Source organism: Sceloporus occidentalis, unplaced genomic scaffold (assembly GCF_023333645.1).
Source record: "Sceloporus occidentalis isolate IW3139 unplaced genomic scaffold, rSceOcc1.0.p SCAF_3, whole genome shotgun sequence".
In the NCBI taxonomy this organism is placed as follows: Eukaryota; Metazoa; Chordata; class Lepidosauria; order Squamata; family Phrynosomatidae; genus Sceloporus; species Sceloporus occidentalis.
The window spans coordinates 114,333,303-114,347,794 of record NW_028316983.1 but is presented as its reverse complement, the minus strand read 5'-3'; the positions used below and the strand labels follow the sequence as shown (position 1 = coordinate 114,347,794).

Below are 14,492 nucleotides of genomic sequence, written 5' to 3'. Positions count from 1 at the left end.
GACTGCAAATCACTAGGATGGATGCATATTGTAACAGCAACATTGCTCCATCATGATGCATGATCTTGGGTGCTGATTTTTTTTAAAAGCATCACTTGAAATATGAAAGGGCTAATTTCCAACTGTTCTGCTTGAGAGAGGCATGGGGAAGGCAGAGCCCCAAACCCCAGCTTTGCGGCCACTGGAAACTGAAATGTAGATTTTAAAATTTGGTATGATTTATGTGGAATTTGAAAATCACTAAGAACATCACATTGAGGTACAGCAGTTTGCCTTCCTTCTTCTGGAATCTCCAATGCTCCCTAAACCTTCCCCCCCCACACACATTTTCAGTTGGAGCTAACTACCAAAGATGTGATGCTACTTCCAGTGCATCAAGACATGCCAGTAAGGTCTCCTGCTGGTGGGGGTAAAAATTGCCTTCTGCCCCTCTTGGAGTTGCCCACCCCATGTAGTAGGATTATTGTCCAGAATAGTTCTTTTTTGTGGTACATCAAGACAAAAACTAGAGATTCCACTGACCATTAAACAAAATACAAAATCCCCAATACACATTGGTGATACCTTTATCAGACCAACCAGTAAGTGAAAAAACCATTATGATAGCTTTTGCTGCTCACTGGTTTTTCATCAGGCAGCCATCGTTTCTTTTTAAAAACCAGCCTACATGGGAAACAAAAGTGACACTGCTAGAAAGGCTGCAGCTTTACATCTTTGATTTTGGATATTACAGTGCATTTTCCTGAAGGCAGAAAGCTGAGTGCCCACCACTCTGAGAGGGACAGAAATAAAAGGGACAAAGACTGTAAAAGGGGGTCATTAAATGTCTTTTCTTCACTGCTGTTATTAAATCTTTTTCCTTGAGAAGTGTTTTGATCCTTTGAATGAAACCAAAAAGCCCCTATTCTGACAGAGTTCAGTGTTCTTCCCAGGAAGTTCCCATGCTGCCAGATTTGGAAATAAATTTAGCTGTGCCAGTAGAAACCCAATTCAGATTGCTTTACCTTGTTCTTGAAAATCAGGTCCCCATACAAAATGATCATCCTCTTCAGCTTTTACCATCCCTGCATGATGAAGAATCAAACGACTTTCAAAAACATATTTTGGATTATATGAGAGCGAGTTCAAGTTTTTTTATTCTGGATTTAGAATGGTAACCCAATGAAGGGGGAAAAATCACTGGACTGCAGCCAAAGACCCCCCCCCCCAATCCTTACTAAATAATACAGTGGTACCCCGGGATACGAATGCGCCGCCTTACGAAATTTCCGGGTTACGAAAAAAATCCATTGAAAAAAACAGTTCCGGGTTACGAAAAAATTTTTGGTGCTTTTCGGTGCGATTTCGCACGAAATCGCGGCTTTCGCTATTAGCGCCTATGGGCTTTTCGGCTAGCGAAAGTTTCCGGGTTACGAACGCGGCGGCGGAACGAATTAAATTCGTAACCCGGGGTACCACTGTATATGAACCACACTTATGAATGCTATGCTTATTTTTGGATTGTTGCAAGAAGCTAGTTGTCAGGTGATCATTTAGTGCCATTTCTCAAGAATAAATTAACACTTTACACAACAAAAACACACTTTGAAAATGTAAGTAAATATTTAACAGTGACCCTTTTTATTATTTATTTATTTTCCATTTTACAAAAGGCAGTTATAAAAAATGAGCAAAAGTTTCATAATTCCTTACCAGTTTTGTGATACAACTGGCATTAAGTATAAATGAAACACACAGGTCAGATTTGCTCCTGAGTCATGCACTTTCAAGCTGTTTCCAGGTCTGGAATGCACTAGGAAAGTCAATTTTCTAGTTTATAAGCACTTTTCTCCTCTTGGTCAATACTTGTTTTCTCTTAATACAATATGAAAAACAACCATATTAGGAGCACAGATCTACATTTTCTACATCCTAGTATCTGAAAACTAATCAAGGCATTTCTGCATCTTCTGCTGGAATGATAGATTTTATCTGACTGGTGCTATCAACAAAATTAGCACCCTGTGTTACACTGCTTCCACCTCTTTCATCTAATGGGAAGAATTGTCTGTTCCATGTAATAATATTGTATGACATTTCTATACCAGCAACAGAAAATTATGTCATGGTGGAAGAAAACCATATGACATCAGGACATGGGGGCAAGGATTCCTACAAGTTAGGGAAAAGAGAACTTGTCATAGGGGTGTGATTTGTGACAGCAACCCTGTGTACTTTTGCCCTAACTCCATTTTGTGTACATCCTAGGTTATCAAGAGATAACTACTGTGATACAATTTCTTTAAAAAAACTCTTCTGAATTGATCATATAATACAAATTGCAAAGAAACACTGGATGAAGTAATCATGAAAAATGTTACTACAGCAGCTTGACTTTCAACAGACACTTGCTGACTGAAGCACATCTTAGGATTTGACCGTAAAATGCAAGGTTCAGTTTCTGGTATTCATAAGCTGCCCTAGTCTCAACATATTTTACATGGAATGCTCCCTGACTGGCCAAAAAATTTAAAACATTGATCTCAATCCATCTGCTCAGAGATATTGGCAAAAGACCCCCAAAAATAAAAGAACAAAAGCAGCAGAAGGCTTTATCTTGCATTTGTAAAAAGAATCATGGCAAATCATCCTATGCAGACACTTGTACAAGTGTCACTGAAATACTCCATGAGTACCAAATACTCTTTTTAGAAATAAAATTGCACTTCTATCATTATTCAACATTTAGCAAGAAAAAAGTTGGATATGCATATTATGCCACAGATATGAAGAAGCAAGAAGGCAAGCTGAGAGAGACACACAGACATACAGATACTACCCACAGGGCAGTGATGGCATTTGGCTGTTTTGGTCTTTGTACCAGCATTTCCCACACCCATGGCAGAAGGGCACTTTTTTGCTGGACTTAAACTGTTTTCCTTGCAGTTAAGACACGGACAATGGAACCTACACCTCCAGCAGCAAGAGCCTACAAATAGAAGACAAGAAACAGGAGGTTGAGGCAGTCATGTAATAACTAATATAATTAAATGGATGTCTATCAACATGTTTCATGTGCATAATACAAAAAGGCTCAAGAAATAAGAAACATTAGTATCCTGAATTAGAAACATTACCAGATGGTGTGGAAGGGTGGGGTCGCTTCACAAATACTAGCTTTTATTAAGACACAAGTCACTAAAAGAACGATGTTTTCTTCATTAATTCTTCAGCTATGTCTCTCACGCTAATGTATATGCAAAGATATAGCTGTGTTAGTCTGGAAAATCAGTATGCAAAGGGATCTTGCAGCACTTTTGAGACTAACTGAAAGACAAGTTGGTAGCATGAACTTTTGTAAATGCATCTGAGGAAGTAGGCTCAAGTCTACAAAAGCTCATGCTACCAACTTCTCTCTTTCAGTTGATCTCAAAGGTGCTGCAAGATCTAATGTATTTTATTAGTTCACTGTGCAAATCACTACAAGTTTTGATGAAATCAGGCAATACGTCATTGGTTCACAACCATGCTCAATAAACAACAAGAATTATTTATGTTGAAAATCATGTAACATGTATAGGTAACTTCTCTTCTATATACTAGTCCATCTATCAAAGCTTTAAATACAGTATATCGAAAAATAAAAACCTTTGGGTTGGTGGGTTTTTCTATGCAGAGTGAAGGAATATAGAGCTGTAATATATACTAGCTCTTAAAGAGATTTACCATGAATTTTCAAATATGGATATATCCCATTCCATTTCTCATCACTTGATTACTCAACTTGTGATAATAACTGAAAGTGTAAATCAAACATTAAAAATCTTTGCGTTTAAGACAAAATATAGGTGATGTGGAAATTCCACTTGCAGTGTGAAAATTTGAGGTGGTTCATTCACACATACAAACATGATTCAGTTCTGCAATCATCATCAAGTGATGAATGTGCAAGCGATGAATATGCAAGTGTGAATTAGCTTACTAAGTCATGCTGTTTTTCAGCAGCAGAATGTGTCAAGCCACTGTGTAATCAGGAAACTTAGTTTATCAGAGTTCTCAACTGCACTGAGACTACTGTTTTCATTCAGACTAACAAGGGTCGTATATACTCGACTATACGTCGATCTCATGTATAAGTCGAGGGCAAGTTTTGGGGCCAAAATTATGGATTTTATTATTATTATTATTCTTTATTTATATAGCGCTGTAGATTTGTACAGTGCTGTACATAAAACAATAAATATATAAGAGAAAGCCTGCCTATGGCGTACAATCTAAGAGGTAATAGGAAAATACATCTAAAATACATAGCAATACAAGAAATGGTTCAAAAAACAGGGAACAAAAGAACATCACATAGTAAATGATAATCAAGCAATGCCTGGGAACGCTTCTCTGAACAGTATGGTCTTCAACTCCATTTTGAAGCTGGTTAAAGAAGTGATGGCCCTTGCTTGCGGGGGAAGAAGGTTCCAGGAGTGAGGGGCAGCAAGTGAAAAGGGGCGAATCCGGGATGGGGCAGAGGAAATCCTGGGCTGGGACAGCAGACCTTGACTACCAGAACGGAGAGCCCTAGTGGGAAGGTGAGGAGAAAGAAGGTCTGATAAGTAAGGAGGGGCCAATCCATGGAGGGCTTTAAACGTCGACAGCAGGAGCTTATACTGAATGTGGAAAGGGAGTGGGAGCCAGTGAAGGGATGCCAACAAAGGCAAGATATGGTCAGAGCGGTGGGCGGATGTGATAATGCGTGCAGCTGAATGCTGGACAGAAATTAAAGGATGGAGGTGAGAAAGAGAAAGCCCAGCCAGGAGGATGTTACAGTAATCAAGTCGTGAGATCACTAGGGCATGGACCAGGATCTTGGCAGTAGAGGCAGAGAGATATGGTCAGATTTTGGCAATGTTGTATAAAAAGAATTTACAAGCCTTGGCTGTGGTCTGGATCTGAGGGATACACGACAGAGAAGAATCAAAGATAAAACCAAGACTGCGGGCTTGCTGCACTGGTTGAATAGAAATGTTGTCCACAGAGACAGAAAAGGGTTGTTGAAGAGTGGACTTAGGAGGAAAGACAAGAAGTTCTGTCTTGGACATGTTGAGCTTCAAACGGTGATGGCGCATCCACTGTGAGACAGCTGTGAGACATGATGAAACTTGCTGTTCAAGCCTTGGAGAAAGGCCGGGGGTGGAAAGATACAACTGGGTGTCATCGGCATACAGATGGTAGGAAAAGCCAAAAGAGCTAATGAGTTTTCCTAAGGACAGTGTGTAGAGAGAAAACAGAAGGGGACACAGAACAGAGCCCTGGGGAACTCCAACAGATGAGGGAACAGGAGAAGAAGTCTGACCGCCTGCAACCACTGCAAAAGATCTGCCAGACAAATAAGATCGAAACCAGTCGAGAACAGAGTCTGAGAACCCAAGGTCAGAAAGTATATCAACTAAATTTTGCTATGACCCGTGGATAAGTTGAGGGTAAAACTTAGGGGCATATAGCAAAGGATCTAAAGGACGAAGCAAAGCAAAACAATGTCAAAGAATTTATAAAATGAACTCTATGTGCTTACTTTTAAGACTGGATGGATGAGAGAGTAGAGGGGGTCAGTGCCTCACATATTATACTCTTGCTTTTCATTAGGAGATGGTTTCTTCTTTTAAATAAGAGTTAAGATACAGTATTTACATTGACCCGTGGATAAGTCGAGTCAGTTTTTTCGGTCAATTTTTTGACCTAAATTTCTAGACTTATACATAAGTATATACAGTAAGTGACCTTCAGATTGGTTTTCTCAGTAGAAAGAACAGCAGGAGTGGGAAGGGAAAGGATGAAGTTGCTGCAGTGTAGGGATTTCTGTGGATGCCCATGCCCCTACCCCAATTACACTTTTCACCTGAATGCCTACATAAGATCTTCAAAACGCCAAGGAAGTTGTTTAGGAAATGCACTCATTATCCTCTAGGGAAATGTCATCCTTACTAACTTACCTTTTCATGCCACTGCAGTAAGACAGCACTGCTGTTGTCGGAGGGGCTTTCAAAGCCCTTGTAGATATATTTCATTAAAAGATCAACTCCATTCTTATCCAAAGACTGTACTGCCTTTTCAATATCACTGGCTTTGAAAGAGATAAGAACCTTCAGGACAATACTTTCTGCACGATCCTACAAAAAATGGAAAATGTTAGAAACAGAGAAGGAATTATAATAATTAAAATGCTTTCGCATCTAGCTTTAGATTACAGTCCTATGTGCACCTACTTGGCATCAGTTCCCCTGAACTCAGTTCAATTTCCTTCTGAATAAACATGCACTGGGCTGGAGTGCTATTATAATTTACTACAGAAATTCAACAAGCATCAATACTAATCAGACACAGCTGACTCAATGTATGTAGCCCAGACAGAAAAGAAATTTGTTCTAATTTTGAAACCATGTCACTTTATTTTTGACAAAAACAGCCTTTAGATAGAATCAAAATTTAGTCAATGGGTCTCTTCTAAGTAGGGTTAAGTTTGAATCCAACCCACCTGTCAGTAGCAGCTGCCTTGAAATGTTGGCTTTTTTGTACTTTTACACCAAATCTCTGCAAAGCCACTGATATTTCTGAGAATTTAACTAAAAGCCAGAAATCCATCTGCAAACCCTCATGTCACCTACATCACAAATATTATGTCAGTTTTCTGCACCACTATCAGCTCCTACAGCTGTTAACTGCAAAGCATGCTTTTTCAATGTTATAACATAAACATATGGCTGGATGTCAATGAAGAGTATAAAACTCCATCATTCAATTTTTAGAAAATAAATGTTCACATAACTGCTTTCTGAAAAGGCCTGTATACATTATTGTGAGACCAGAATTTCATCTATATTCTCAGCTTTGTATTAAATCTGTGTATGATTGCTCTTTGTGGTGAATACAGCACAGTGTATTTAGTACATCCTCTGTAGTCCAGCTCTGGAGTTAAGGGTTCGATTCCCTGCTCAATCTTGTGATATATTCACCTTAGGACCACCATCAGTTGGAAAGTAATTGAAGGAACACAACAACAACATTCTTCTGTTAACCTACCTTTATAGCTTGACTCTTGGTGTTGATTGGAGGGTTCTTCAGAGCTGCCTGTAATGCAGCCATCATATTACCTGTAAAGAGCAGTTAAGGACAACACAACCTTGCCCAGCATCAGAATAAGAGAGCGATGATATTTTACATTTTGCAAAGACTGAATTTCAGATACATGCACTGTAGTCCTTACAACAGCCTAATGATCTAGGACAGTATAATTTTTGAGTTGGTTCTGAGGCTGAAAGAGCAGTAGCTCACTTGAAGCTGACTTGTGAATTTATGGCTGAATTAAAGTTTGACTCGGAAATTTTCTTGCTTAAATGTCATTCTTTCTCACTATAATGTGGCAGGATAAAACAGCGTCCTCTCATGTCCAATGCTTTAAGTGATATCAAAAATGCTCACTAGGTTCACCCAGGAACAAACAACAGAATATTTAAACACAGAAACAGGGAGCAGAACTTAACTGGGAGAGGCGACAGGATTCCATTATTTGCCTCATATTATTTAATGTGGGGTGGACAAAGTGAGGGCCCCCCCAGGACTATTTTTGTGGCCCTCTGGGCCTTCCAGGAGTCAAAGTAACTGCAGTAAGCTCCAAAAGTACAGGTATAAACTTAATGGAAGATTGTATTTTGTTGTTAACAAATTCTACTTTGGAGAGATTTTTCAAGATTATCATTACAGGGGGCTGGACTGGATGGCCTTTGTGGTTTCTTCCAGCTCTATGATTCTATGAAAAACGTTGTGTTTTTTTTTTTTTTTGGGGGGGGGGGGGGAGCCCCAAATGTTCACTTGGTAAATCAGGGAAGTGCTGTGCATTTTTATCAAATTTTGTTCCCCTTGCCAACTTAGGCCCAGGACAGCCTTTTTTTGAAACCCAAAACACGATGAAAATCCCCCAACCTCCCAGAGCCATTTGGGGGTAATTTTGAAGTGGAGGGGAAGAGGTGCAGCCTTCCAAAATCCCCTAGGGATCTAATGTGGCCCCTTTGCCTTCCACAGTTGTCTATCTCTAATTGAAGTTTCTGGGTGAAATCATCGGTATTTTGATGACATCCAGCTCTATTTCTCATCATCATCAGAGATGAGGTGAGGCTGTGCCAATGCTGGACTGGTGCCTAGCCTGAATGATACAGTGGGCTGGATGAGGGCAAGTGGAATTCAAATGTCAGAGGGCCTATGGATCAGTGGCTCCCAAGCGCACAAACTGAGTACATGACCCTTTCTGGATAGGGCTGCAGGAGCTGGTGCACAGATTGGGACTCCTCCTGCATGCATCTTTGCCACTGGAACTTGGGAATGTTTTTGCATTGCGTACCATTTGTTCCTGGACAGTTGTCCATAGCATTTAATACTGTGGTAATTTCCCATCTAGATTACTCCATTGCATTTTGTGTGAATCTACCTTTCAGGTCATCATAGAAACTTCAGTTATACTGCTGTCTGGAACATCATCTAAAAACACACCATACCTGTACTGGTTTAAGTTACTGAGGCTTAAATTATCATGGCCCGATTTTGGTACTAGTTTGTGGTTGTTGGTTTTTGTGTATGTGTTTGTTTCCTTTTTATTCTTCTGAATCATCTTTAAGTTTCTAAAATGTTTTCAAGCTGTCTTTATCAGCTGTACCCCACTATAGATTTTAGGATATAGACCAGGATAGAAATAATTTAACAAATAAGTGAAACCTTCAGCCGCCTCAGTTTCAATTCTCATACCACAGAGGTTCTTAATTACAAATCCACTACAGGGAAGATCTGCTACACATCAGCTGCAAAAAAGCCATCAAATAAGATGAAAGTCAATCAGTTACTAAACAGAAGGAGTTCAATGGTTTACCAGCATATTTTGCTCAGATACGTATTCCTGCTTTTATTCATGGTGCTCTACCACAAACATAAACATATAAGAAATATTAGTAGTAGTATTTATTTATTAATTAAAAAACTAACTGGCACTAAAAAGCAAACAAAAGCGATCCTTACAAAAGACACAGGAAATTCAGTTAGCCTCTTGACAATGAACCACAATATTTTAATCAGCCCTACATTTAATTTCAGAAAGGGGTTTCTTTTTCTCTACTTTCCCCTACATTACTTCTTGAAGCTCGCTGAAATATACCATGAAAGTCTCCTTTATGAGAACCTGTTTCTGCTATATATGTTTTAAACAATGTGTTTATGATTTCAATACCAGTTACTTCCACTATCACTGACTAAATGCAACTGTCACCATAAAAGGTAAGGCCCTGCAGAATTCATGTACTTCCTCTACTGTTTCAGTTGGACAGCAGGAAGTTTGGTCTCTTGTGTCATTAGGTTTAGCACTGTCTAATGCATGCTTCAGACCTGTACAAGCAAATTAGAAATAACAGGCACTTTTGAAAGTTTATGTGCAAACCTGCCATTATTTTACTTAACACTAAAGCTACCCATGCAACACTATATTAAGTACTCCTTCTTCATATAGTAAGGAAAAGCTTAGATTCTGTAATAGAAATAGATGGTCTTATTCATATAGACTTTTATTATACATGCACAACTTTGTTGGCCCTAAAGTATGGGTGGGTCAGTACAGTGGTCAAGGGGCCAATTTTTTACCTTGGCGTCTACAGAGGCTGCAAAGACTGCCAAAAATCCCCCAAAAGCAAATAGTCTACTTCTAGTTTTGAAAAACAGGTAGTTTCTGATATTAAACAGGGGGGGGTGTGGGTGTTAAAAGGTGAATTGTCACGCCTGGAGGCTTTCAGAAAAGGCAATTCATCCTTTTTAAACCTGAAAAGGGGCAGTCTGGGGAGTATGGAGGCTCTGAGGGTGCACTTTGCTCACCCATACTCTAAGAGTTGAAGATCGCTGATTCTCCATTACTATTGGGGAGTCTTCAGCTACTCCCCTTCCCCCAGCAGCAGTGCAGAAATATTGATCTTGCTGAAGAACGGGAAACGCAAAAACCTCTCCTAAACCCCAGGAATCGCTAGATCCCAGCAGGCAGGAAAGGGTAGTTTAAGAGCAATGAGATGTGTGCAGTGTGGGAAGAAGACACACTTACTTATTTCAAGTATTTATGCCCTGCCCTTTGGCCACAAAGGTTCCCAAAGCAGTTACAATCAGTCTGACAGTTCCCTGTCCTGTCTACTCATAACACCCTGGATTTAACTCTTTAGGGCAGGGGTGGACCAAGTACCATTGCTGCTACTGTTGTTGTGGGCCTTCAAGTTGTTTCCAAATTATGGAGGCCTTAAGGCGAACCTATCACAGAGATTCTTGGCAAGATTTGTTCAGAGAGGGTTTGACACAGGTCCAGTGGATTTAATCTTGGTGCCTGCTTGTCCTGTATTATTGGATAAGTTTCAACCTGTGAAGCCTGATGATGTGAACAGACTCCTTGGAGAAGTGAGGGCCACCACATGTATTCTGGATCCTTGCCCTTCCTAGCTTCTGAAACCAGCTAGAGGGAGACTGGCCAAGTGGGTAAAGAGAGTCATGAATGCCTTACGGCAACAAGGGAGGTTTCCATCCTGCCTAAAGGAGGCTGTGGTTACTGAAAAAGACCTCCCTGGATCCCACCATCCTGGATAACTATCAACCGGTCTCTAATGTTCTATTCTTGGGCAAGATTCTGGAGCGAGTGGTGGATCTGGCTATGTTGACATATGCCTTGATTATATCTCAATTGGATTACTGTAACACACTCTACATGGGGCTGCCTTTGGAAACTGTTTGGAAACTTCAGCACATGCAAAACACCGCAGCAAGGATGCTGACTGGGGCTAGTTACAGGGAGCATGTAACTCCCTTGTTGAAAGAGTTTCACTGGCTACTGGTTCATTTCCAGGCACAATTAATAGTGCTGGTCATGACCTATCAGCCCTACACTGCTTAGGCCCAGACTTTTGAGAGACTGTATTTCCCCATATGAACAAAGCAGAGCCTTAAGGTCTTCTGGAGAAGGCTTTCTCTTGGTCCTATCACCATCTCAGGCTTGCTTGGTGAGGACATGAGAGAGAGCCTTTTCGGTGGCTGCTCCTGAGCTCTGGAATACCCTTCCATAGGAAGCAAGACTAGCCCCCTCCCTGCTTGCCTTCAATTGGCAAACAAAAACAGTTTTATTCAGGCAGGCTTTTAATGTGTGATCATGGGGTGTTGTTATATGGGATGGGTATCATGCTTTGATTGTGGTTTTAATGTGTGTAATTTTAAACTGTTCTTATGTGACATTTTAATTGTTTTATTGTAATAAGTGTTTAAAGAGTTTTTACTGTGAGCCGCCTTGGGTCCCTTTCTGGGAGAAAGGCGGCATATAAATAAAATAATACCCTCCCTACTGGTTTCCACAGACAAGTACAGATTTTTCTGTTTAGTCGGGTGTTTGAGGATTTAATATATAAGGCCCGTCCCACCAAAATAATGTGCTGGATCTTGCTAATGGTTGTGCTGGTGTGTGTGTGTGTTTAAGGACATAAGTTTTAAAATCTGATTTTAAATGTTTTGATTGTTTATTGTTTCAACCTTTGCATCTTATAGATTTTAAATTTTAAATTTATTCTAAGTCACTTTGAAGCCTGAACTGGGAAAAAGGTGGGATAATAATAATAATACCACTACCAACCTGCTCCCCTCCAAAAAAGAGAATAATGAACTTTGGGGGAAATGATGTGGAGAAAAGAAGCAAAGGAAGCGAGACAAGACTTTGTGTATTAAAGGTGGAGGCAGTTTGAAATCCTTGTGGAATTAAGATTGTTAGTGCCTAATTGGCTTGCCTTTGCACAAATCACTTCCTGATACAAATCCACACCTCTGTTCCTTTTTACAGAATTACGGTGAGGATAATAAGGATGGCATATGTATTAGTGACTTTATAGAACAAAGGCAAGAAGAAGAAAGATGAAGTGTACTGGTTGTTCTCTGGCCAATCTGTAGTAGATCAGTAAGCCTAATTCCCAACTGACTCACAACAGGAACCATTTTAACATACTCAGCCAGCTGAAACAAAGAGGAGAGGGAGAGCCAGGAGTGGATGCGCATTGGGCTCAGCCCAGATATACCCACCATCTTGAGCTATTTGGTGCACAACAGAAACCGCAGGTTCTAATAAAAGATAAAGGTGATCCTGCAAGCCTAGTCTACCCATCTGTTCTAGAATAGGTGGAAAGAGCAGCAGCCTTTCTATCCTCATATTCAAAACTGCATGGGTTAAAACAGACTCTTAACAGTCCTTCATCAGGCTGAAGTATATGCAGAGGTCTTGTGAGATACAGCTGTAGAGAACATGCTTGAACTACTAATCAATATCAGGCCACTGTTACACTTTCTTCTCTGTCCTCAGTTCCCATCAGTGTTACATGGAATATCACTTATACCTTTAATTAAAATATAATGGCTAATTATATACTACATAGTATACACTATGTATACTTTATATACTATCTAGACAGCCAGTGTGGTGTTGTCGTTTGCGCACTGAACGATGGCTCCCGAATCCCTGCCCAGCCATATAATCCCACTGGGTGACCTTGGGCAAGTCACACACTCTCAGCCTCAGAGAATAGCAATGACAATATAGCAAACCCTCTCTGAAGAAACTTGCCCAGAAAACCCCTTGAGAGGGTTACCATAAGTTGGAAATGGCTTGAAGGCACACGGCAACGCCATATACTATATACCCCAAAAGATCCATGCAAACATGAGAATATGCAGACTTACTTTTCGTTCCACTGAGTCTGATGGTATGTATTCCCATAAGTATATAAGGAAAGCTTAGTTACATTCTTTTTGTACTGTTACATGAGAGTAAACCCTTCTGAAATTGTCTTTTAAGTGACCCTTTCTAGGATCAGGCTTCCATCCTAACCTGGAAGAGAATGGATGAGTGGTAACAGTGATTAAGCAAATGCGTATATGGTCCTTCTGAAATTCAGAGTTATCTCAAGAACAGTATTTCAGTAAGCCTTACAAGAAGAGTCCTCACAGATGGGCCACCAATGTTTCCTAACCATATTAAGATGTGGCTGGTGTCAAGACTACCAAGACAAGAGCAATGGCAAACCCCCTCTGAAGAAACTTGCCAAGAAAACCCCATGACAAAGTTGGCCTTAGGGTCGCTGTGAATTAGGAATGACATGAAGGCACACAACAACAACAACAGCATTTGATGGAGACCACAGTCTAAGTAAACATAGACCAGTTCTCTAGGATGTTATTATTCCTGGTCAGGAGTGTAGCTACAAAAGAAACCAAAGGAGAGCCTTTTGTGAGTAAGGACTCTCCATCTATGTGACATCTCCCTTCAGTTTCCAAATCTCTAGTGTTCCAGACAACGAGGCATTTAAAGTCATTCCCTGTCAAGTCCCCTCTTGACTTATGGCAACTGGGTGAATGCCATAGGATTCAGGTAAGGAACACTCAAGAGGTAGTTTTGCCATCCCCTTCTTCCGAAACATGACCCCAAAGCACCTGGTTTTGGTCGGAGGTCTCCCCTCCAAGGACTAACCAAGTACAGACCCTGCTTAGCTTCCAAGATCAGAGGGGGCCTGGTGCCTTTGGGGATACAGTGTGTGAAACTTGGGGGGCTGCAAGAAGGTTTCAGAGGGCTGGCACAGCATAGTGTTCTGAGTGTTAGAATCATAGAGTTGGAAGAGACCCCAAAAAGGGCCCTGATCCAGCCCAACCCCCTTATTCTGCCATGCAGGAACTCCCCATCAAAGCATCCCATTGACAGAGGGCCACCCAGCCTCTGCTTAAAGACTGTAGTGGACTATAGGAAGTACTAATATATATGAGAGCACTGTACTTCCCCTATAGGAAAACCATACATGCTCCTAGGGAACCATAGGGGAATACTTGCCTCTTTGTCTAGCTCCTTGCTATGGAATTCTGGGAGTTGGAGTTTGTTGTGGGGCCCCACAACAAACTCCAACTCCCAGAATTCCATAGCAAGGAGCTAGACAACGAGTTAAAGCGGTACCAAAGCGGGTTATCTCTCCAATGTGGATGCATCCCTAGGGCTCCAAAAGCCAACCCCAGCCCAGCAGAGGAAGGATATTGCCTGAGGCAGGAGTCCACCTCGCCCTCGTCTGGCCCTGCCTGCCCTTCCCCGCCCTCCTCCTCGTCCACGAACTTGTTCTCGTCGTACTCGTCGACGTCCACCCGGCGGAAGCGAGCGGAGGAGACGGTGTGCTTCGCCATGGCTATGGCTGCTGCTGCTGCGCCCAGAGAAGAGGCAGGAAGGGAGGCCCAGGACCACGCCCACCCAGAGAGGGAGGGGGAGCTACGGCACTGCGCATGCGCCGCAAGGGAAGGCCTCTGGGGCGAAAGCTCCCGGTCAAGCCGGGGTAGCGCATGCGCACTCTGACTACCTCTGCTGAGGGATCATAATAATGACAACAAAGACGATGACTACAATAATAACGATAACAATTAATTAATGACAAGGATAATAATCAATA

General features: G+C 41.2%; 1 protein-coding gene across 1 annotated transcript; it reads right to left on the bottom strand.

Annotated features, from left to right (window-relative positions):
- Nucleotides 1-1,597: 1,597 nt before the first annotated feature.
- On the bottom strand, nucleotides 1,598-14,300 carry LOC149316580 (actin-related protein 2/3 complex subunit 5). The gene is made up of 4 exons (XM_089515868.1): nucleotides 14,090-14,300; nucleotides 7,051-7,123; nucleotides 5,964-6,140; nucleotides 1,598-2,968 (listed from the first exon to the last, which is right to left on the bottom strand). The coding sequence occupies exons 1-4, from the start codon at nucleotides 14,230-14,232 to the stop codon at nucleotides 2,906-2,908; spliced, it is 456 nt and encodes a 151-aa protein (XP_089371994.1). The 5' UTR covers nucleotides 14,233-14,300; the 3' UTR covers nucleotides 1,598-2,905.
- Nucleotides 14,301-14,492: the final 192 nt, after the last annotated feature.

Coding starts and splice junctions, on each gene's coding strand:
- LOC149316580 (XM_089515868.1), bottom strand. CDS start 14,232: ATGGCGAAGCACACCGTCTCCTCCGCTCGCTTCCGCCGGGTGGACGTC. Junction 7,124..14,089: donor GTGGACTCCTGCCTCAGGCA/ATATCCTTCCTC, acceptor ACTGCTCTTTAC/AGGTAATATGATGGCTGCAT. Junction 6,141..7,050: donor CCAAGAGTCAAGCTATAAAG/GTAGGTTAACAG, acceptor CATTTTTTGTAG/GATCGTGCAGAAAGTATTGT.